This window comes from Pleurodeles waltl, chromosome 1_1, assembly GCF_031143425.1.
Source record: "Pleurodeles waltl isolate 20211129_DDA chromosome 1_1, aPleWal1.hap1.20221129, whole genome shotgun sequence".
NCBI classification, from domain to species: domain Eukaryota; kingdom Metazoa; phylum Chordata; class Amphibia; order Caudata; family Salamandridae; genus Pleurodeles; species Pleurodeles waltl.
The window spans coordinates 399,658,853-399,683,916 of record NC_090436.1 but is presented as its reverse complement, the minus strand read 5'-3'; the positions used below and the strand labels follow the sequence as shown (position 1 = coordinate 399,683,916).

At 44.6% G+C, this 25,064-nt stretch overlaps 1 protein-coding gene across 2 annotated transcripts in view; it reads left to right on the top strand.

Annotated features, from left to right (window-relative positions):
• AGGF1 (angiogenic factor with G-patch and FHA domains 1) overlaps positions 1 to 25,064 on the top strand; it is a 321,895-nt gene that overhangs the window by 27,005 nt on the left and 269,826 nt on the right. For both annotated transcript variants that reach the window (XM_069223545.1, XM_069223537.1), the window contains exon 2: positions 4,127 to 4,229. In XM_069223545.1, the coding sequence (XP_069079646.1) occupies positions 4,127 to 4,229 (103 nt within the window). The remainder of the gene's footprint in view (positions 1 to 4,126; positions 4,230 to 25,064) is intronic.

Genomic DNA, 25,064 nt, shown 5'->3' with positions numbered 1-25,064 from the left:
ACTCGATCAAGTTTTATTTTATAAGGTCGAGCTATTGTTAGATCCTACTTGCCCCTTCTGGCGAGTGGGCAAAGGACATGTGTTCTGTTCAGTTAGAAACTGAATTAACAATTAAGATGCCTTTAAATCTTATTCTAGTCACATTTGCTCTGTCTTCAGAGACAGAGGTCAAAAATCAGTTTGTCTTCTTGCAATGCAAATAGGTTTCCTTGTGGCTGCAGAGTTCTAGGAATTTGTAAGGTGAACTGTCTGACCTATGTGTTGGTATCAGGTTTTATCTAACACACAACAGTTATATAACTAAGTCAACTTTAGAAACATTTCAAAATATATTTCAGTAGCTCTGAAAGACTATTTTGTGAACTTCTGTGTGATGAAAAAAATATTTTGATAGGATGAAAAAAAGAACACTTGATGTGTAAATGATAAATATTTTCTGTAACCCACTTTTCATAGATTATTGTTAATACACTATATAGTTATATCAGTAAAGCTGCAAGTTAGTGGGAAGGTTTTTGGGTATTTCATGAAAATTTACTGTCTGAAAATGACCGTGCGCTACCGCATCATGCTTTAGTAATATGTTTATTAAAAGTGAGTATTTAAACATAAACTGAGAAACACTTCTGCCCAGATGTCAAAGCTAATAGTAAACTAATAGACAAGTCATGCATAGATCCTGTGTACGCTATATGTGGGCTAAATTTATTATATATGAAGCAAACGTTTAGTGTATTTAATCAAACAAAAGAGGATTTTTTTTATTACAGCAGAATTACTAAACTTGCATATTTGAAGGTGCACTTGTGAGAATGAAGAAAAAGGCGATTGTAAAATACAGTATTTTCCTGGTATCACACAGTTTGAGACCCATTTCCGGGTCAAGTACATTACAATTAGGTCAAGTAGATTGTTCAAACTTCTTGACCTGTAGGTCTAGTAACATTTTTATGAGATTTCGAGGCCTGCCTAACTTTCCAGTTTTTCCATCAGTGACTTGTGGACTTAGGCAGCAGAAACATCAAAGTGTACCAGAACTGTGTTTTTATTCTTGTTTGAAAAAATAATGAACTACTCCCAAACATTGGCTAAGGTAGTTTTAGAGCTTCTTGCAGGCTTGACTTCAGAGTGATGATCTTGAGGAATGTGTCTAAGGTCCACATACATTTGGATTGTTTCCTCACTGCTCTTCCCATGATTTTCCTAGGGAAAGTGAGGTGAAAAACGGCCAGTACTTTGCCAGTATCTTCATGTATGTGAATTTACTTTCCAGCATGAGTGACAGTAACATGCTTTAGATGGCCTGGTTCGTCAAACGGCAAGCAAGTTATTTATTTATCTTTCATGAAAGTGTGGGGGGGAGAGTTGTTTATGTGAAGCATTTGGCTGAGTAGGCGTCCATAGGTGACTTGGAATGAAAAAACTGCAAAAAAATTACAGTGGGTGAGGAGGGTTTAGCCAACAGCTGGGGGAGTATGGCTGCTTTCTAGAGCTCCTCCTTCCAGCCATCACCACAAGCAACCATCAATCCATAGATTTATCTGTCCTGCATGATGAGCAGACCCACGATCAGCATGTGGCTTGCCACCGATACCAAAGGAGTCTTTATCTTTGCCCTGAGTCCATCTGGGAGCGGAAAGTGAAATGAGGCCTGTGTGGCGCAGGAGGGGCTTGGCAACACGAGTGGAAGGTCAGCAGCTGAAACACCTGGGGAAAGCATGGAGCTATTGTAATGAGACCCAAGACTCCTGATGAGTCTGACTAGTTGTGCTGGAGCTTGTCGTCGCCCTTTGGGACCGCCCTGAAGCCAAGAGGGAGCGAGAAAGCCACTGGAGGCATCAGCGGCAGAGAGGTGAGGCTGCACGGCTGCCTCCCTACCCAAGTGGGCTGCACTGGCAGCTAAAACGAAATCGCCGAGGTACACAGCATTGAGGCAACGGCTCTGGCAGGCTATCCCTGTGCCTCCTCATCTTCTGGTCTGTACTCCGGGAGAGGTTGAAGCCCAGGGGTCGAGTGTGGCCCAGCAACAAAACCTGCTGTCCAGAAGTGTACGTGCAGCACATTGTGAATTCCCTGGTGGAGAGAGACCCTGGGGGGGAGGGGGGCTGCCAAAACAAAAAGACTTACCTACCACAATCAAGTGTACTGAGGCTACAGATGAGTTAGAAGATTTGGGAGGGACTTGCAGCACATCTCTGACCGTTGGGCCTCAGTGCGACACTCATGGGCACTTTCCCCAGGCCCCTTATACTGTTATTCACCACTGTTTAAAATTCTGAATGGTTTGTGCTGTGGTGGGTTTGCGCTTGAGGCGGTCAGACCTCGCTGCCCTGCCCCAGAGACGATCAGCCTGGTGAGGGCCCCTGAACGACCTACAGAGAGCACAGCTCACATAATTGCTAACTGAACTCACCAGAAAGGGAAGCTTACCTGAACTGAGGAACTATTGAACCGGTGTCTTGCGGGAAAACCACATGCAACAAACGAGCATACCCCCCCCAACCCACAGTCACTCAATCAGTATTTGTAAAGCACGGCTATTCACCCTTGAGGGTCTCAAGGCACTGGGGGGAATGGGTAGCATCAAAGCTGCAGTACATTAGTTTAGGAGGGGTGGTGGGGAAAGTGGTGGGAAACAGGACAGGCCCCCGAGCAAGCAGCGGTGAGTACTGCTGTGGACCCCATTCTCCCCCAATATCTGTCCCCATGGAGATTGACAGAAGCAGCTTCCCGGCAGGCTTTGACCGATGACATGAGGTAAAGGAGCCCGAGGGGCGCACCAAACAAAGCTTGACACATATACGCTTTCTAAAGAGGTTCCCATAGTGAAAGGGGGCCGGGTGAGCAGATCCAGTGGATCCAGTGCCCCAGGGGGGCAAACCGCTCATGCTTCAGGATATATTGGTAGTAATTCAAGGTGTACACACCTCCCTGGAGACCAGAATTGATTGTCACAACCGAAGTCACAGTATTAAGGGCAGAGTGGAGAGGCAGGCAGTCGGTCTGTTTGTGGTTGACCTTGGCATGAAAATGTTGCAGCCTCACAGCCTTTCCAGCGACTTCTCTGTCGAATGTGCCCATCTAGAACCCGGTGGCCTGCTGAAACCGGAAATGCCGCCCAGACCCATCATAGCCAGTATTCAGTTAATGTGATCACAACGTCGTACTAAAGACAGCCTGCAGCGCCACGCCATTCACCTATGAGAATGCTGCATTTTCCTTCTTTCCAGACATTACCCTTAAAGTCCAAAGGGAGAGTTGCAGCATACTTGAAGTAAAAAGTGCCATGAGAGTTCGAGAGATCAAATACTTAATGATCTTCCCTTTAAAACTGTGTGTTGCAGCTGAAGGCAATACTTAGTACTTTGAAACTTCTGAAGAATCATGGGATTGGGTGGAGGACGTTTGGCAGCCCAAACCTTGGGTGTGCTCGGGGAGGCAACGATGAAAATCTGACATATGTAGGAGCTGCGTAGCGGAAACTGCAGACAACAAGAGCTTTGTGGCTCCCTAAAGCAACCGACATTGTGAATGTCTTTACTTAGATTATGAACGGCAGTTCCACACAGGACAGTGATTACTTCACTACCCGTAGCTGGGGCTAATCAGCCACACGAGATAACTTACAGGCTCTGGCTAAGGTTGATTTGGAAAGAACTAAGAGTTTGATGTCCTCATTATATGTTAAAAATGGGAGTATGGACAACTGATTTGATTCAGAGTCTTTCTTGTGCAAAAATGTTGTATCGCCATGTTTGATTTCCAGTCACATATTTCAGTTATTATTATACCCTTTTTCCAAAAGCAGAAGGTGGTTGCCTAGGGCAGCCTACCATTCCATGATGTCAGTGTACACCACAGAGAAAAACAAGTGTCCATTTGCAGCAGGGTGAGAAGTGAGGATTATAATTAGCAGCAGTCTGCTAAGTGGCTAGGCTACGTTTTCCTGAAAGTGTAAGGAAGACATGTATTTTTGGCTTTGTGTGATTTGTACAAAGCAAAGCCATTTTGATAATATTTAAGATTGCTATTGCTGTCTAACAATGCTGATTATAAAGAAGAGTGCCTCTTGTATTGATTCCTGTTTTATACCTAATGCCTACTGGTGTTTGGCTCCTCATTGCAGGTAGAGGACCTAAGCAGAGAAATTCACGAAAGAAAGAAGAGGGAGAAAGCGAAGACTGATGTGGCTGTGCAGACAGAAGACTCTACTTCATGGTCACGCTCTGGTATGACAATTTAGATAAGGCAGAAAGTCATTCATCAACACACCTCCTAATCTGCAGCTTTCATTACTGCTGCTGGGACACTATCGGGGCATTAGGAGTCATCAAACTGGAACTGTTTATTGGGGTACCAATTAAATTGCAAAGGGATTCACTGAGGCTGAAATTATTTAGCAAAATAAAAGGCAGCAGTAACTAATTAAAGTGTTTTGAGTACCACAGCTTTGGGTACATATGTCTTTATGAAACAGTATATATGTCCCAATAACTAGTAATAACACACAGTTACTCTTTTATTATTACAGCCCAAAAATCATGATCCATTTTGTTACCATTGTAAAATCCAATTTAAGAAACCACTGGATATTCCATGTATAAATTACGGTAGATAAGTAACTTTGCCTATACTCTCAAGGCCTGTTTACAAGATGTTACCTCAAGGCACAGATTAAATCCAGTTTTCACAAATGCTTTAGAAACACTGCACCCCTCTCTTCTTGATACTCTTGTCACATTGCACCTGACACTGCATATTCACACAAATTTGTGCTGTGAGGGATTCACTGTTATGGTATACCCATACAAACTTTGATACATTTTTGGGTTGAGTATTTCCTTCTCTTCCCATCGGTTATACTCATTCCTAGCAGTTTCTAGATTCTCTTAACCATGTGCAGAGAAATAACGTAATTTCAAACAATGGCTTCACGCCTTGCCGTCTTTTATAAGCAAATTTAGCTGCACCTCAGGAAAAATACTTCTACTTCACAACTGTAAATTGGTAAGTGGTAGTCATAGCTTGACCATGATAAATTACTATTTTGAATGGACTCTTACTGCTAAATTGAGTCTAGTGTTGCAGGACTCTTACCATGAGGGGTAAGATTTATTGGTTTCTCGCGGCAGCACCAGTGCATGTGGGTGACTGCGTAAGTCCCACACAGACTGGAAGCTGTCTGCCTGATCTTCTCAAATAGATAGCAGCACCTCCCTCAAATCTAGACAGTAAAGGTAATTTGCGGCAGCCTAAAAACATGACACTTTGCCTCCTCTGCCAGTGGTGGAACTGCATTCTATGATAAAAGGAAAGAGCTGCGATTATTAGGAAGATGAAACATAACTCAGTGATGATTTTGACCATTAGAGTAAAACATTAACAGTCCCAACAACCTGACATAATCATGAGTCTAAGAATTCCTACCTACACTTCTAGCATCGCACACATGAGATCATAGCAGTGTTAGCCCTTCTGCCCGTACCAGTCCATGGAAGGGATCCCGTACGTGGATAAAAGGCAGAAGACTGCGTGTTGTTCTGCTGGCAGTCCCCCTGTTTGGCGAAAGACAAGGCCAAGATCTGTGAAGCTGTTGGCGAAGTGGCAGATAGCGTAAGATGGCTAGCTAGAATGTCCCCTCTACCCTTCTTTGGGCTGTGTGGTGTTTAAATAAAAAATGTCTTGTGTTCTGAAAACAGGCCTGATATGTCTTTGGTTAGAAGGTTGACTCTGTAGCTTTTGGATTGGCAATATCAAGTAAACTATTGTGTATAAATGTGACAGTCTTGGCGTGGCTTGGCACCAGCCAAGATAGATGCAGCTCTGTGGCAGCCGCCGACTAATCCCCTGAAACCATATCCCTATCCTGTATCCTGAATTCCATTGAGGGCCTGCGATGCACCCTGAGGCCCTTTGTACCCCTAAGTGGCCACTTGTACCCCCATCCCTCCATTTGGGATGACAGATGATCTACTGAGCTGGGTGGCCTGCTGCTGCTGGCGGTTAATGTGGCAGGGCCTGGAGGAGGAGCTGCGCAGTTAATGCGGCGAAGCTACGTCCCAGTTGGACTTGTCAGCGCTGACTACATCGGTGGCTGACGGCAAAGAGAGAGTTCACTGCCGCAATCAAGTGCCCTGTGGAGAGGAGAGGGGCTTCTCCTACCCGGGACTACAGATGGCATGTAAGTGTGCCCCATGAGGAGAATGAGAGTGGGCCCGCGCCACGGGCAGTGACTGCGGCATTTGGCGGCTGAGTGGCCTGCACCTGGTGGGCATTGTGATTGACTGCTCTCCCCTCCTGGCTCTCCGTCTAAAACGCAACCCTCTTCTGGAGCCTTGCCCCTAGGCCCCGGGGTGCCTGTACGAAGTGAGTTAACCACCTATAGCAGATTAAAACCTGGGGGGGGGGGCACAGACAAAGCAGACAGAAGTGGTTGGGGGCTTGTGGACTTGACAAGAGGCGATAAGGGGTTCAGGTGTGGCCTTCCCCCAAAAAGGAGAATACTTGAAGGCACATGGGCCAGAATCTGTGGCATATTAATGGATCAGCCCCAGGGGAGTGTCTGTGCCTTGACCCCAGTGGTGTGGGCGTGAGGGGGGACTGGATGCTCCTATTGCAGCTCCTGGACTGTGACGATTGGCTGCTAGCCTCCGGCAGACTGTTGCAACCTGGGAGGCAAGGTGACACTTGACGGGGTCTGATATATGGTGTTTCTTTTGTGTACGTGCTCAGTCAGACAGTGTCTGGCGATATTTGCAGAACGGGTGGGCAGAAGATCCTATATTTGTCTGGTACCCTGGACTAGCCCTTTTGAATTCCAATACCATGGGGAAACCCAAGGGGCCTGTGATGCCCCAAACCAATAAAATAGACAGTTACGCTCTCCCCAAGGCGCAGGCGGGTGGGGAATTACAGAAGGCAGGAGCACACTGATGTCAGCAAGCCTTCCCTTGGGGCATCATGGTAGCGATTCAGGATCTAGAGGGCATGCTGGATCCTAAGCTTGACGCCATGACTACTGATGTCGCCTTGTTGCGGGCAAATCACTAAAAGACTACTGTAAAGGTAACCGCTGCTGAATCACACATTAATCTCCTGCAGTCGACCCGCAATAGGTTGGAATCCCAAGTGCAGCTCCTTACTCAACAAACCTGCACAATGGCGGCAGAGCTCGAAGATCAGGAGCGCAGAGTGAGGAGAAACAATATACCGGTGGTAGGGGTCCTACAAGGGACTGAGGGCCAGTACAGTGACCTTTGCATGGAGGACCTCATAGTCAACACCCTTTGTTCTAAGCGCTTGTCTAGATAATTTTCCATGGAGGGGGCCCACCGGGTTCTGGCCCCCTCCCAAGCCTGATGCCCCCTGTGAACAATTATAGCTTGGATAGTCAGTTATTGTGACAGGAGCGCAATCCTTCAGCCTACAAGATCACGTGGCAATCCGAAATATAAAAATACTATCATTTGTTTCTTCCTTGACTTCACCCAGCAGATGCAAAAACAGAACCACACTTTTGAGGAGGTGGGGAAGAAACAGGGGGCATGACGTCAAATACATGACGTTCTACCCAGCCAGACTTGGGGTGATTGCTGAGGGGAAAAGGGGGCATTTTGCTTTGCCTGAGGAGACCTGGGAGTGGTTGGTGCTCGACTGGACAACAGACTGGTTGACGTGCTGGGGGTGACCAAAAGGTCAGTCACTCAGACAAAGAAGTCAATGATCCAGAAGTCAACAAAGCAGCAGAGTAGGCTCCAAGGGACCCCTGAATGCCATGTGTGTCCTACGTATTGCCTTCTTGCCACAACACAGGCACTGATTGAGGTTAGTCAAAGAGCCTCTGGATCAATTTCTTTGCTTGATGGAATCAAAAAAGGCTAGAGTAACAACCCTTTCGCTGTGGAAGTCCTTGTAACCACAAGTGCATATGGACAAAGCCTGTTCATTCAACAACAGTCATCTCGAGCAGAATATCCACATCAGTCCAGTGTCCTGTTCAAATATCGACTTTCAAGATAGCTAGTGCAAGCCACAAGTATCCATACAAATCGTCGTATCCAATATGGACTACGAAACAGAAGTGTAGCGTGAAAGCTCTGCGGTAAAAACATTCGACCATCTTTCGTCCTGAAAAAGCGGCGGGACTTGCTGCGAAACACATGTTGGCTGAAACTGTGTTAATGTACTAGGCCAAAAATGGTTGCATTAAGTTACTTTTTGTGCGTAGCCATGTCAATTTGGCAGGAATGTACTGAAGATTTATTTTGAACGGTGATAATTTATTTGAGATGGAACAATGTCATTATACTCATTGAGTATATCTATGCCAATCAGAGTACAATATATATAAGAAACGATTGTTTGATTTAATGGTAGCTACTTACAGCTGCAAAATATAGGAGAAAATTTTAATTTTTGTACTTTGGATGACTGCTTTTTGTATGCGCTCAACAAACCTTATTAAGACTGTTTATAATGTTATTGGTGCAGAAACGCTTACAGTTGGGTAAAAGCTGCACTTGATGCATCATTTCCTATAATAGCTTTTAAACCTCAAAGACACACTTCTGTTGTCTGGTTTATTTTTGATGAAGTTGCAGCCAAAACGCGCTGTAAACGTTTTGATATATTTTCGGGCCACTTTTTTTTATTTTTATATATATATGTATGTATTTAAGAGGTTTGCAAATATGAGCAACTTCTCAAACAAGTTCTTTCTAAATGCTGCAAAAGGTGTTATTGGCTAAAACGCAAAAAATGCTGATAACTGCTTTGCATTGTGAAATGCAAAACAGTGCCTTCACGCACACAACCTCTGCATGTGGCAGATGAGACTCCGACTTAGAAGGCCCTTAACTGATGGAATCTGGGAATTTTACTATTTATAAATGGCTGAATTACAGACCATCAGTAAGTCTTATTGATTACCTTTGGTTTTTTTTTACATAGAATCTATAACCACCAAGCACATTACACAAATGGGAGTTAAAAACAGACTCCTGATGTGAACGATGTAAGATGGTGGATGCGGGGTTCTTCCGCTTAGCATGTGAGTGAGCGGGAATACACGCATACTGGTTGCAGATAATAAACGTGCTACAAAGGATGTAGGAATCCCCGGGGTTGCACTGCTAGGGCCATAAGTAAAATTCACTCCCTTAGCTCGGTTGATAGCCAAGTCATTGATGGCCTAGCAGTGGGGGGAAGGTCGCACACCTACACTCGGCAATACGTAAAAGAGTTAACGTATTGCAGTGATCAGCTGGAACTTTATGAGGAAGTGATGCCTTCTGCTTCCCTTCGCAAGGACATTTGGGATCAGTTCAAACAGTATTTACTATTATCCAGTGCAACAGATTGAAGTCAGTTTAGTATGAACTTGGTGGATATGCTGACCGAGGGGGAGAACATGAGACAGTGGGATGACCAGATAATTGAGCACTTCCGTGATTAATCTGTGTGTGAGGAGCTCATGGTACACTGTATATTGAGTTTTTGTATTGCAAGGCGGAAATGAGATAAAACTTTAATTTAAAAAATGGTGCATTTATAATGTAAGTCATTTTAAAGTGCTTTCCGTTTATAACAATCTGGCACATCCAGTGGTTGATAAGTCTACCATAACATTTCATCTTCAACTCTGCAATCAGTTATTTATTTTTTCCCATCTAAATAAAGAAAATATTCTCTACACCTTTGCTTCTCCCTTCTCGTTGACCCAGCTTGAGAGACACCTGCCGAGTTTATAGGCATTGGCTGTTTCACAGGACCCACTCGCCTGTCTTTTTTTAGCCTCTTTTGCTCCAGTCTCTAATTTCATTATTCTATAGCGGTAAATCCCTCCCTTGGATACTCTTACCCTTGGGTGATTAATGTGCTATACAAATCAATATACCACAATATGTCCTATGAAAATAGTTAAAACTCGTGCTTTTTCTACTGTGCTTCTTCTAACCACAATATGCAATACATATCTTTCATCAGGCTCTGGGCCCATACCTTGAAAATGGCTTTGACAGTACTACTTCAGAATTACTGGAAAGGTGATGCTAATGTCGTGACTAACTATAGACATATTTTACTTCTACTTTCCTGTGCTAAAATTACACACTTAGCGAACCAACACTTTTCTTTGTTTGTAGAAACCATTAACATTCACTTTCAACAACTGGGTTCTACCCTGTATTAGATACTGAAAGTGTTCTGATCTCAGCAGCCATTGACATACATAGACTACTGTATGCAGGAGGAGAATCTGCCTTGATTCTCTTGGATATGTCTGCAGCTTTTGATACAGTGTCTTACTAGCCTTGCTGGCTTTAGAGTGCCATATTCAGCTCTAGAATGTTTTTGTCATTCTTAGATGGCAGTTCTCAAGCTGTCAGGTTAGCCCCTTTTCACTCATTTATTCAAGAACAGTTCTGAGAACTATGCCATTTGTGCCACTCTGTTCAATATTTCTGTTTCTCCTCTTGCCCTCATTCATTATTTTGGTTTGAGGTTCTATGCCTATGCTGGCACTTACACTGTATAGGACCTTTCCTTCCTAAAGTGATCAATATCAATAAAACGGAGATTCTTTAATTTGGCAACCCCTCTAGTTCGCTGTCCGATAACTTGGGTGTTTGTGCCCTCTTTCCACCCAAATCATTCTTGCTCAGAATGTAGGCATAATTTATGGCAGCCTGGTCTCCTTTCATGTTCATGTTAACAAACATACCTTCAATTGTTTCTTCTTCTTACGTGTGTAGAAGGTTTTTTGATTCTGCCTGTACACATGATAAAACTAAGGTTCAGGCGCTTTTCTATCAAGAATGGGTCACTGCATTTCGTTATACATGGGTTTGCCTGTCTGTATCCTGACCAGAGTACATATCCAGAACGCATTAGTACACCTTAAACCTATTCTGAATAGGTGGTGTAGGATTTCATCTTGTCTCATATATCTGAGTGGCTATTAATACATAGACGCTGCATCTTCAAAGTCCTGGGCCTCTGCCGTAAAGTTATCTATGCTTTTTCTACCAATTACAGGAGTTACATGGTATGAGCATTGAGCATTGAAAGACACCTGACCTAGCTGAACATCTTTTTGCCAGGTTTCAGAGAGCATGCCTGGGTGGCCGCTCCTTTACTGTCATCACTGCCAAAGCTTGGAACATACTTCCTCTCAGTCTCTGAACTACTAGCTGCCTTGAAATGTTTGCAGGGCACCTTCTTCCAGGGGATTTGCGCACTTTACAAAAACATATTCATTCTGATGGATTCTTCTGGAGGCGAACTTGGACTATCAGCTTGAGTAAATCGATTTTATATTAGGGAGTCAAAGAGCCATAATGGCATACATCACCTAAGATGACAGATTAGAACCTCTCTGGTGACTGTGCTCAGTCTCCATGTATAACATGCAGCTGTGTTGTTGAGACAGCAATTTTCTCAAAGAGGAAGAGGTAGACGGAGGCTGAGGGTCAGCAGACCCTACTGGCCCATCAGTGGCCTCCAGAATCTGCTGTGTTCTGTCAGGACCGGTGGGATCCGAGCCAGGGGCAGAATTGCACCTAGGAAGCCAGAATTCCAATGAAGACGAAAAGTGTCTCCTAGAGACCCAAGAGGAGGAAATTCTAGGATGAAAAATGTTGGCGATTGTGATGCTCCATGGATCTATAGAGACCTCAGGTATCCACCTCGTCTAGGTGACCATGCCAGCCTGAAGTGGATGCATTTTCACCACTGATAGCTCGGGAAGGGGCGAATTGCTTACAGCATGTCAGACCAGCATCCATTATGCACCACTGAGGTACCATGATACCTCATGAGAAACCTGAAACTTGTCTAGACGGCATCCCCAATGTTGTTGCCACTCTAGGTGAAGATTCTGTTAAAGGACTTTCACGTGCCAGTGAACGTAGGGCAACAAGAAGATGTAAGATGCTAAGGGACCCGTACTTTCAGGACTGTTTAATCTTGGGAAGTAGTTTTTCGATTGAAACTTTGGGATCAAAGCGTCAGTGTCTTAAATTCTCTAGGGTTTTGGGAATGCTCTCAATACAAATGTATCTAGAATGACTCTGATGAAGAGAACCCTCACATCTAAAAGGTTGTGATACTAATAATCTGGTCACAATTGAGACGCGTATCTTCCTTTAATTATTGGATTAATATGTCATAACTAGGACATATGGTTGATTTGAAGTAATAATTGATTGCTATTGTGCTATTCACACTACACATATATGTGACATAATGAAGCTGATACTAATTTTGCCCCCTATTGATATGTATTGTTCAGTTTCAATCGATTTTATATGTGACGGATTATAATAATGATGGACTGTCACATTCAAGTTAATATTTTTTGGTTTTCTATTTGGAGATTAGCTCATTTTTAAATGGATGCCACATTCGAGTCGAGTATGTTGGTGAAATCTGAGTACTATGGAAAATTTGGAAATCTCAGCACAATGCTAATTTGTACAACTCAATTATAGAATTAATATAGTCAAATTATGATATGTGTTTTATTTTGGAAAAAAATAATTGATTATATAAAGATGTTTGATATCCTACTTACATATGTGTTCCAAGAGGCCAGTATTAATGTTGCTGCATTGTTGTTTTTTATTGTTGTATTCTATTTCACTTTGTAATATGAGAAGGACTATTACAATAGTGGTGGTTACATTTAAAAAATGTCTCTTTTGGTCTTTATTTGGAGGTTAGCCTCTTTCAAAATGGCCGCCGCATCGAAAGATCACTATAAGAGGGGGCGATCACATTTGAGTCAATGTCTCTTTGATTTCCATTTGGACATCAGCCCATTAAAAAATGGCCGCCGCCTTTGAGCAGACCGCTTCGATAAATTTTAAATAGTATGATAAAGTCAGGTGACTGATCATAATGTTAATCTTAAGAATTGGTTAGTTAAATTTGGAATCTTTCTTTAACAGTTCTTGGAGGATATATTACTGATGTCATATCTGGGGAATACGCCGTTTAAATATGGCGACCGCTAATGTTGGGGTGCTTTGAGACATTTTCATAATGACGCCCGAGGATGCGTCTTTTTTTAATCTCCCGCTCTATATGAGGGGATGTTGTGTACATCCCTGGTTGATCAGTGCGAAATATGGATGCCGTTTGTTTTTCGCCGTCGAATGATTCTTACTCTTCATTTTGAGGATTAGTTTAGAATATTATGTAGATGATAGTACTAATATTGATATGGATTGTTTAGGAATTTAACAATATTTGACATCTTTATTATGATCTCACTTATTTGGTTGATATGTTATACTGCTTAAAATGGGCTGTGGTCACAACATTGAGATAATTGTATTATGGTTGTTTGAGCTATTGTTTAATATAAGCTTAAACAATGATCTTTCTAAGAAATTCTATACATATGAGATGGGGATTAAGGAGGTACAATTAGTAACACAATCTTTATAATATGTTAGACTTTCTACTTATAAAGTACTAATCTCACCATATCTTCAAATTATGGGACTGTGTGGTTTTTCCTTTATTATTGCTTCTTTTTTTTTTTTGTTGCACTTGGACATTTGGATAGTGGTGTCAGTCTTTAATAGATTTAGATTATCACTCTGTGTTTTTAATAGGTATGTGGCCCATCTTCTTGTATATGTTTTAATGATTAGCAGATTATTATCTGTTTTATAACATATGGCGGTATGATATTGGGAGTTTTCTAATCTTTGTAATATTTTTGTAATTTGATTGATTATTGTATTTATAATACATGTAATATTGTGTTTATATGTTGTTATTCAATCAGCCTTGAAAAAGTCCTATAACAGGATGAAACACGTGTCGGCTGAATCCTGTTAACACTTGCGAGAGTATCTACAGATGGATTTTTCTTGAATCATTCTTAAATAGGCTGAATCATATATCAATGTGTTCTAATGTATTTGAATTATGATTGTTAAGAAGTGCATTTTGTAATGGAAATAATTATGCTGATTAAATGGAGTTATATATATTAACTTGCCACATACCAATTTATATTTTTAGTAATCATTGATTTGGACTACATTTTGTTGTTCATTGTATCTTCATATAGTATCATTGATATTTAAAGATTATTGAATTCATTATTTTTGGACAGTTAGGATTCTCAATGTACGTGTGCTCCACTAATTGTTTTTTGATTTAAAGAGAAATGGCATTTGGCTCATTGAGGAAAACCTCACATTAGACAGTAATTACACTTGTTTCTGAAGGTGGTCCAAGTCTAGCTGAGGCGAGCCCACCTTCAACAGTGAGTCGTTCTAGGGATAAATGTATTCTTGATCTGTGAAGATGTGCTACAACCCCTTACATAACCTTCGTAGTGATCCACAAGGGCCTCATGTCAGTTTAAAGGGCAGGCCTGTGAATTGGAAGTGCTCCAACCCCATCACAGAGAGGAAATACTTTTTGTGGATCTTCATTAATACAGGAGCGCCCGAAACAAATATTTAAGACAGAAAAGTCTGTAACAGCATATTGTCTCTCGTGAGTCTTTTTTTTTTTTTTATCACCATCAAATTCCAGGTTTTCTTTCCAAATGCTACAGCCGAGTTATTTCTTTCTAAATGCTACAACCAACACTTTTTCATCATTATAGACTTTTTCAAGACTAGAAATATATAACAGATCACAGTTATGTTCTAAGCCAGTATAGCATCCCACTGGCGCATTATTTTGACTCATGCATTGTGACTGAAAAGTGTCACATAATAAAAATACAGATAAATCGACAACCTAAGATTTATATGTGAAATCAGATAAGTCATGCCCATTTTATAGTGATGTTTTGAATAAGAACAGTGACTAATGGTACTTTGATAACATCCCTAAAGTCTTGTTTGAATTAAACAAAACACATGCCTGTGTTTCCATTTAATAATTGAAGTGACCAAATGCACATCCAGGAGATAGTAGTTTAAAGAGTGGTGCCATTTTAGAGAAGAGCATGTATATAGGCTATAGTAAGTACCTTTGTATAAGTGTCGGAGATTCATTCTAAAGTAGTAAGGAGTCTTCAGTGAAATTGGTAAAATGGAAGAAGTATGTATTAAGTCCACTCACTAAGCACCATGTTGTCTGAAAATGATTACTCACTTAAAGTTAATGAAGAATGAGTTAGTTTGTGCCTAAGTGTTGACTATCCAAAGGACATGGACACATTCAGTAGCATTCTCTTGTCATCGGTCTCCTAACGCTGATGGAGTGTACTGGAAATATGTTCAAGTATATATATTTTGAGAGGTACAATAATATTTCAGACAACACCCAAGGGTAAACAATAAATACAAAATTGGCACGCTGGGACGAATAGTGTAATCCTAGTCCCAAACATTATATTGAAGGCTTTAGTTTGGCATCTGTGAAAATAACATGGATGTTCTGCCCAGTCATGCACATAAGAAAAAAGTAAATATGTAATTAAATGCTTCATAAATGTAGATTATTATATCCGAGGTACAAACATCTATGAATGTCAAAAAATAAGAGTTACCTAAAGAAACAGAGGCCGGTGCAGCCCTGTGTATCTAGTCAGTGCAAGTCATTCTCTGTTGTCTCTGACAACACTGATAAACATTGCTGTTCAGAAATAAAGGGCTGTTTAGCGTTGTGTCAGGATAGATGGGCACCGTCGTGGAATGGTGTAAAGCATATTGTATAGTGTTTAACTGTTGACAATAATGAATAAGGCACTGAACAGCACATAATGTGTAGTTTTCCAGCCAAATTATTTTTGCGGTATGCCAACTTTGTGTGATTTCTATATTGTCGGATTGCCCCCTCTCCATTTTTCCCAATCAAGGCGTAGGTGTCCCAAAATGGAACTCAGAGTCTGCCGTGTATTGTGCCGTTCACAGGCACCAATGCACCCAGTGCATATATACAGCATACACACACTACACAGCACTGTATCCTTCCTGTAATGGACCACTTATAAGCACAATTACATCCAGCACATGTATCTAGTAGGCACGCCTTTGTATCCTTCATGTACTGTACCATTCATACACAGCTTTCTTAACATCTTGCCATCTACAACAATGCAGTCACAGTTACGGCCTTGTATTGTCTGTTGGCTGTCGTGGTCTTGCTTTGTCTGGTGGTTTTGTGTTTGTGCCCTGTCGTTTGAAGCTTACTTTGTTCCCTGTGTGGAACCTCTGTGCCTCTTCTAAAACGGCTGAGGTGTAAGAACGAGATAGTAAGTCTCTGGAAGTTGGGTCCTCACTATTGTTACTAACTATGCTAGATACATTTATGAAACAATACAGCCTATGTGGAATATTTTTGAGGCAATTCTGTTGCTTTCCACTTGAGGTATAACATTCAGATAAGCAATCTTTGTTTTGCTAAAGTTGTTAGTGGAGGATAGGTTACAAGTAGTACAATTCAGATGGTCACAGAATTCACGCAAGAGCACCATTTCTCCTGTCCAAATCATAAAAACACTGTCAGTGAACCTGCTCCAATACAATGTATGCTCTGTTAATTTGGTGGACTTTGTGTTATAAGGAATAAAATAACCTGTTCCGTCTATTGCAAGGATATTTCAAGTCACCTCGGAGTTCTATGACATTATAAAACTTCTTGGCCTCGTTTCTTCATATGTTCACAGACCTCCTCGGTGACTTGCAGTAGCTTCATATTGGTTGACAAGGGTACTTTATCCCATATATGGTGGAGTAGCCAGTCATTTTCTTATTACAGTTTGTGTTGGTATGTGACAACTCGACTTCTACGAAAATTAGAGGCAGGGTTAAATACCCGCTGTAGAAGCATATGTTGTCTGAAAGGAACTATTAAATATATAAAAGCTACTAATTTAATTCTGAAATATAACTCCCTCCCTTTCACGTTATATTGTTTGCTGGATTAGACATGGTTACAATGGGTAAATTAATTCCAAAGTATTTCTAAGTCATGTTGCAATCACATAGAGTATCTGTTCCCTCCCAGTGTTCCAGTGGATGTAAAATCCATCATGCACTCAAGGTTTCTTTGCCTATATGCGTCAAGTTTCTATTTACCTTTTAGTGTCCTAGCACTAATTACCTACTTTTCACTATGTATTCTGTTGATGTTCAATTGGAGTGCTAATAGCACACCCATTTAATTTCACATTGTTTTAAGATTATTAAAAATTGCCGCTGCTACACACGTGCTCAGTGTGTTACTCACTCTCCTAAATTGTGCACTTGTTAAGTTAGCGGCCATGTTCCTGTTCTCAAGAGCGATCAGCTCATTTGTTTAAATCTTTGCTAGTTAGATGCAAATTACATCTCTAGCCCAATGATCCAAGACTTTACACTTAACTGTAAGATTCTCGAACATCATCTCGGAGCTGCACAGTAGCAACATCATCAGGCTGGGTTCAACTAAACCTGTTTGCTTCTGATGTAAAGACTTTTAGTTACTGTTTATTCTCTCACGATGTGATACTACAATCTTTCTATCAGCTGACAGCGGAGATGTACACCTTTTGACAACTGGTGTAACCTGTTTTAGTAGCCAATCCTTGCCCACTCGCCTGTGTAAATGAGCATAGCTATCATTCCTTTTGATCAAAAGTACCAGTGTTTTTCACATTAGTTACACGAGCATTTGAGATTTAGGATATTTATACCTATTTACTACTTTATTAACTATTCATGCAGCGTTTTGAGCGTCAGTCTCAATAACGCAATTTCTTGGACCCACACACCTGCTGCGTTGTCAAAGAGAGTTACCCTGCTATGGCCTAATGATCATTATTGGTGCCCCTAGAAAATATACAGATTTAGAGCAATGAATAAAAGACTGTATAGAAATATCTCACTTATTGTTACTTAGTTAAATTCCCTCCATCTTGTGTATATACTTTTGTCCCTTCTGTCATCACCATGTTGTGCCTAGAAGTCTTAAATGTTTATCTGGGGGCGTGGCCAAGATGGCGGCGTGAGAGGACGCGTCTTTGCGAGTTCCGCCGCCCGGGCCCTTTCCGCAGCATGGCGACCCTTGATCCCCAGTAATCCGTGGCCCCCTGCGCAGAGGGGAGCGTCAGGAAGGTGCGGGTGCCCGAAAGAGAGACCGGGCAGGCGCGCAAAGGCGCAGGAGGACCGCGGCGAGGGGGGCCTCTCAGGCCTGGGCCGGGCGCGGAGACTGGTGGTACCGGCCGCGTGGAGTGGCCCACCAGTCGGCAGCGGACCGAGGAGCCTGGCCGGGCCTGCTGGAGTGCGAGACCGATCGGTGGCAGGCGGAGGAGGTACGGGCCTGGGGACCACGATCCCAGGCGTGCCCCGAGGGTTTAGGCCTCCTGAGACCGGGGCAACCGTTTGGCAGCCGGGAGCCGGCAGAGGGGACCCCGGTGAGAAGCGGGGGCAGCAGTGAGGTGTGGCCGGGTCGCCCCTGGACCCTGGGGTGAGAGGGCCCCGCGGTGTACTGGGACTCGCGGGGGCCCTCGAATCGGCGGGTTACTCGGCCCACGGTGGGTCTGCCTGGGGCAGGCCTGGCCACGTGCTGCCTGGCGAGACTGGGCCCTGGGAAGCCGAATAGCAGTGAGTGCCTAGTGGAGGGGAGCAAGGAGTAAGCGATCTCATCATCCTGGAGCGTATGCGGCTAGCGAGAGAAGGATGCCAGTGAGTGGTGAGACCTGAGCAGAAGAATGGCGGGGTGGACAGTGATTGGAATCGGATTTGTCGCTGAGTTGGCGGAGGAGTGGACTTCTGATGGCGTCCTCTAAACCTAAAAGGGATCAGTCAGTGAGGGAGATGTTGACCAGATCCCATCCGGCGCAGAACAGGCCGGCTGAGGGGCCTGCTTTGACAAAAGGACCTGAAGACCAAGGTGAGGCGGAGGATGTTGGCATGGCCCCGGTCACAAATGGTTTTCTCACCTCCTTGTTCGACTCGCTTAGGAGGGACCTGCAGGAGCTCCCAGGAGATGAGGGAGCTCCACGCGGACGTCACGTCACTAGGAGAACGAGTGGCAAATGTTGAGGACAGTGAGATCTCTCGAGGGGAAGAAGTGGAACAAATGTAGCAGGAGGTCATACGTCTTCGTGAGCAACAGGACCTCCTGCAGATCGCGGTAGAGGGCTTAGAGAACTGGTCGAGGCGGCATTACATGCGCATCAGGGGAGCCCCGACCGGGGTGGAGAGGGAGGACATTGGAGAGTTTGTTACCGCACTGTTCCACTCCATTTTGGGCTCAGACGATACGCAGGAGATCACCCTGGATCGGGTTCACCGAGCGGGCTGACCAGGGGGACCGGGGATCGCCCTCCTGACATTCTAGCGTGTGTCCATAACTAGGTAATTAAAGAAAGCATCCTGCAGAGAACGTGAAATCTCTCTCAGGTCCAGTTCCGGGGGCACGCGCTCCAGCTGTTTCAGGACCTCTCGCTGAGGACTTTGCAGAGGCGACAGGAGTTTAGGCCCATTACGTAGCACCTACGGGCGAATTCTACGTCTTATTCTTGGGGCCACCCCTTTCGCCTTGTGTTTCGTTGGGAAGACCAGCTGCGTCAGGTGAAATCAATGTCAGAGGCGCGCAGGATTCTTCACATGGAGGAGACGGAGCGTGGTGTTGGCCCCCATGAAGAGGCCGCTGCTGAGGGCCACCCGCGTTGGCGACGGAAGGAGAGGAAGAGGAAGCAACCGTGACCTTCCACGACAGAGCAAGCGCTGGAGCGACAATCTGTACTGAGCAGTTTGGCCGCTGGGACCAGTCCCTAAGCAGAGGGCATCCGGATACTGCTACAATGGTCTGGGGTTGCTACAGAATAGGCTTTGAGACTACTTGAGAGGGGCTCGGGTGGTGGAGTCGCTGGATTCCAAGTGACGATCTCGTGAGGTTCTGCTGCCCCTGTCAGGACTCTGGCCTCTTTTAGGATGTGTGTAAGAGGACTTGTACGTTTTATGCACCTGTTGTGCGCTGTGGTTATGTGTTGGTGTGCTTCCCCCGAAATTTACATGTGCTCTGCTATTGCTCGATGTCCCTATATGTGGGAGCTGCCCCAGTGCCGCACCTGTCTCCTGCCCCTGGATAGGGGTCCCCTCCTACATTGCGCGACCTGTTTAGCTCCACATGTCCCTTAAATGTCTAAGCCTGAATGTCCGGGGGCTCAATAGTCCAACTAAGAGTCTGGCGATCCTATCCGGCCTTGAAAGATCTAGGAGCCATATCTGTCTTTTGCAGGAGACGCACTTATTGCCAAAGGATACATATCGAATGCGCTCAAAGTGGTTTCCCAGGCAGTTTTGGTGCTCAGCTCCTACAAAGCACGCTGGGGTGGCAATACTTCTGTCGAGGGCCTTCCCTGGGAAGGTAGTCACCAAGATACATGAGATAAAGGGTAGGTTCCTGGCCATTAGGGTGCGAATTGGGGTATTTTTCTTTACTACTGCCACATTCTAAGCTCCTAACGCGCAGCAAGAAATCTTCATGAGGCAAGCCATCTCCCCAATGCTCACTGCACTGGATAGGGCTATACTGGTGGGGGGGAGACTTCAACTTGGTCATGGACAATGAGTTGGATAGGTCTGGGCATCGAATTGGGCAGACCGGGGCACTGACTATAGCGGGGCGACAGTGGTTGGCTGACTGTGACCTGGAGGACGTCTGGAGGAAGGCACATCCGATGCTCAGGGATTACACATTTTATTCGGCTTCATCCAAGACGTACACCCGTATAAACTTTTTTTTGGCCTTCTCGGAGTTCACCTCCCGGATTAGGGAGACCACAATCGAGCCTAGGGCTCTGACTGATCATGCCCCTATTACGTTGGTGGCCTGTCTTGACGTGGGACGAGTGGGGATCCTGAGCTGGCGATTTAGGGATACCATACTGCAGAGTCGGGTGGCGGAAGAGACGCTGCGGCACGCGATCATGGACTACCTTAGATTCAATGATGATGGGAGAACCAGTTTGGAGACTTTGTGGGAGGCACTGAAAGCAGTAATCTGCGGAGAGATGTTGTTGCTCTCGGCAAAAGACAATAAAGTGCAGAGAGAGCAGAGGGCAGTGTTGGAGCAAAAAGTGGCGGCGCTAGAACGCTCCCATAAGCATACCGGCGCACCTAGAGTGTGGAGGGAGTTGGAGAAGGCGCGTCAGCAGTTAAAGCGGCTGGACTGGGATAGGGCAGAGTATGCGATAGTTCGGCTTAAACATAAATATTATATGGGGAGCAACAGATGTGAGAAACTCCTTGCACATCAGTTGAGGGCGCAGCGCTCAGCCACGGCTATAAAGATGGTGCGCTCCCCTTCTAAGGGGGAGGTACGAATGGACGATCAAATGGCTGAGGTGTTTGCTGAGTATTATAGGGAGCTATACGCTGCGGACATGGGCAATGAAGTGGACCCTGCTGCCTTTCTTGCGGATAGTAATATTACGCTGCTCTGTGATTGCGATGCGTCCTCTTTAGACCAGCCCATTAAAGTGGAGGAGGTTATCTCAGCGATTTCGCGTCTAAAGGTTGGGAAATCCCCCGGTCCGGTCGGCTTCAAGGCACTATTTTATCAAACTTTTTGCCCTGAGCTGGCTCCGCTCCTGGCGCGGCTCTTTAACTCCTTCCTGGTGTCCGGGGCTCTCACGCCTAGCATGTTGGAGGCCACCATTGCGGTCATTCACAAGCCGGGGAAGGACCCCGAAGAATGTGGTTCATATCGGCCCATTTTGCTTTCGAATATAGATGGCAAGTTGTTTACCGGCATATTGGCTCAGCACCTTAATCCCTACAGGCCTGGCCTTATAGACCCGGATCAGGCGGGCTTTACAGGGAGTGCAGAATTATTAGGCAAATGAGTATTTTGACCACATCATCCTCTTTATGCATGTTGTCTTACTCCAAGCTGTATAGGCTCGAAAGCCTACTACCAATTAAGCATATTAGGTGATGTGCATCTCTGTAATGAGAAGGGGTGTGGTCTAATGACATCAACACCCTATATCAGGTGTGCATAATTATTAGGCAACTTCCTGTCCTTTGGCAAAATGGGTCAAAAGAAGGACTTGACAGGCTTAGAAAAGTCCAAAATAGTGAGATATCTTGCAGAGGGATGCAGCACTCTTAAAATTGCAAAGCTTCTGAAGCGTGATCATCGAACAATCAAGCGTTTCATTCAAAATAGTCAACAGGGTCGCAAGAAGCGTGTGGAAAAACCAAGGCGCAAAATAACTGCCCATGAACTGAGAAAAGTCAAGCGTGCAGCTGCCACAATGCCACTTGCCACCAGTTTGGCCATATTTCAGAGCTACAACATCACTGGAGTGCCCAAAAGCACAAGGTGTGCAATACTCAGAGACATGGCCAAGGTAAGAAAGGCTGAAAGACGACCACCACTGAACAAGACACACAAGCTGAAACGTCAAGACTGGGCCAAGAAATATCTCAAGACTGATTTTTCTAAGGTTTTATGGACTGATGAAATGAGAGTGAGTCTTGATGGGCCAGATGGATGGGCCCGTGGCTGGATTGGTAAAGGGCAGAGAGCTCCAGTCCGACTCAGACGCCAGCAAGGTGGAGGTGGAGTACTGGTTTGGGCTGGTATCATCAAAGATGAGCTTGTGGGGCCTTTTCGGGTTGAGGATGGAGTCAAGCTCAACTCCCAGTCCTACTGCCAGTTCCTGGAAGACACCTTCTTCAAGCAGTGGTACAGGAAGAAGTCTGCATCCTTCAAGAAAAACATGATTTTCATGCAGGACAATGCTCCATCACACGCGTCCAAGTACTCCACAGCGTGGCTGGCAAGAAAGGGTATAAAAGAAGGAAATCTAATGACATGGCCTCCTTGTTCACCTGATCTGAACCCCATTGAGAACCTGTGGTCCATCATCAAATGTGAGATTTACAAGGAGGGAAAACAGTACACCTCTCTGAACAGTGTCTGGGAGGCTGTGGTTGCTGCTGCACGCAATGTTGATGGTGAACAGATCAAAACACTGACAGAATCCATGGATGGCAGCCTTTTGAGTGTCCTTGCAAAGAAAGGTGGCTATATTGGTCACTGATTTGTTTTTGTTTTGTTTTTGAATGTCAGAAATGTATATTTGTGAATGTTGAGATGTTATATTGGTTTCACTGGTAATAATAAATAATTGAAATGGGTATATATTTTTTTTTGTTAAGTTGCCTAATAATTATGCACAGTGATAGTCACCTGCACACACAGATATCCCCCTAACATAGCTAAAACTAAAAACAAACTAAAAACTACTTCCAAAAATATTCAGCTTTGATATTAATGAGTTTTTTGGGTTCATTGAGAACATGGTTGTTGTTCAATAATAAAATTAATCCTCAAAAATACAACTTGCCTAATAATTCTGCACTCCCTGTATACCTCATTGACAGTGCAGAGACAATACGAAACGGCTTCTACATTTAATTGATAAAACTAGCAGATCTTGTAGAGAGGCGCTCCTCCTCTCCATTGATGCGGAGAAGACGTTCGACAGGGTCCACTGGCCTTATCCTTTACAGCTATTAGAGCGTTTTGGGCTAGGTCCAGTGTTTAGGGCCTGGATCCAATGCATTTATCGTTTACCTAAGGCTGCTGTCCGTGTCAATGGGACTTTGTCCTTGCCATTTCCGATTGGTCGGGGGACGCAACAGGGCTGTCCGCTCTCCCCTTTGTTGTTTGCTCTGTATATGGAGCCTCTTTCCCAGCGCCTGCGCAACAACCCTCTTATCTCTGGCATTAAATTGGGGGGAGACCATCACCTCATTAGTTTGTATGCAGATGATGTAATTCTTACCCTAGTGGAGTCCATGGTTTCACTGCCGGCTCTTATGGAGACCTTTGGTGAGTTCAGCCAGGTCTCTGGGTTTCGGGTGAATATGCAGAAGTCACAGGTGCTAAGCTTGTCAGCCCTGCTGGAACATGAAGAAAGCTTGAGGGCCCGCTATCCCTTTAACTGGTCAACGTCGCAGGTTCCCTACCTGGGTATTGAACTGGCAACCTCGGCCGTGAAGACAGCAAGCTTGATCTATGCCACATTATCCCAGGAGATATTGCGGGATCTGGGGAGCTGGAGGAAGCATAAACACTCTTGGCTTGGCAGGGTCTCCTCATGAAGATGACAGTGCTGCCGCGCATACTGTACGTGTTCCAAGCTCTTCCTCTGACTCCGCCGACTCATATGATAGCGACCCTCCAGTCAGCGATCCTGAAATTGATATGGGATGGGAAACCAGTGCAGATTCCACGGAGTGCCCTGTATCGTCCCAGGGGGGGAAGGGGGATTGGCGGTCCCCTGTCTCCTGCGGTATTTTCAGGCCGCTCAGCTGCGTTTTCTGCTGGAGTGGAGTAGGCCGCTCACTGAAAAGCACTGGTGCTTCATGGACCAGGCGGTGGCTGGGTCCCACATTTGAAAGGAGCCCTGGCTTCGGCACAGGCATAGGGCGCGGGGACTCTACTCCTCCCCAATCACGGGAGCGACGCTTCGGGTATAGGATATGATGGTGCGGAGGCTTGGCCTGACGACGTTCCCGTCCCCTATCTCACTGATCTGTGCGAACCCTGACTTTGCGCCAGGTCTGCAGGTGTAGAATTTTCGTAGCTGGTACGACGGAGGTTGCAAAAGGGTGGGGAGCTTATTTGATGAGGATGGTGTGATCCCTTTTGACCAGATGAGGCAGACGTATAGACTGACAGAGGCAGACAGGCTGGTGTATTATACGGTACGACACTGGGCCCTTTTGCCGGCGAATAGACCCTTGATAGATATACCGCTTACCCCATTTGAGAAATGGGTACTGACAAAGAAGGATGATAAGAGGGTGATATCGGAGTTGTATAGATTTCTGCAGGGGGTGGAACGCCCGCCTAAATCCAAGGGATAGAGGAGATGGGAGAGGGAGCTGGGGAGGGAGCTTACGGAGGAGGAATGGGAAAATATACACTACAGAACACATCACGCAGCATACAATGCTGCGGGGACAGAGACGGTGTAGGAAGTTGGCTCTGTATGTGCTATTTCAAAGTAAGGAATAGCATGCTCAGAGTCCAAGGGTTCCCCTTAGAGGTAAAATAGTGGTAAAAATAGATAATACTAA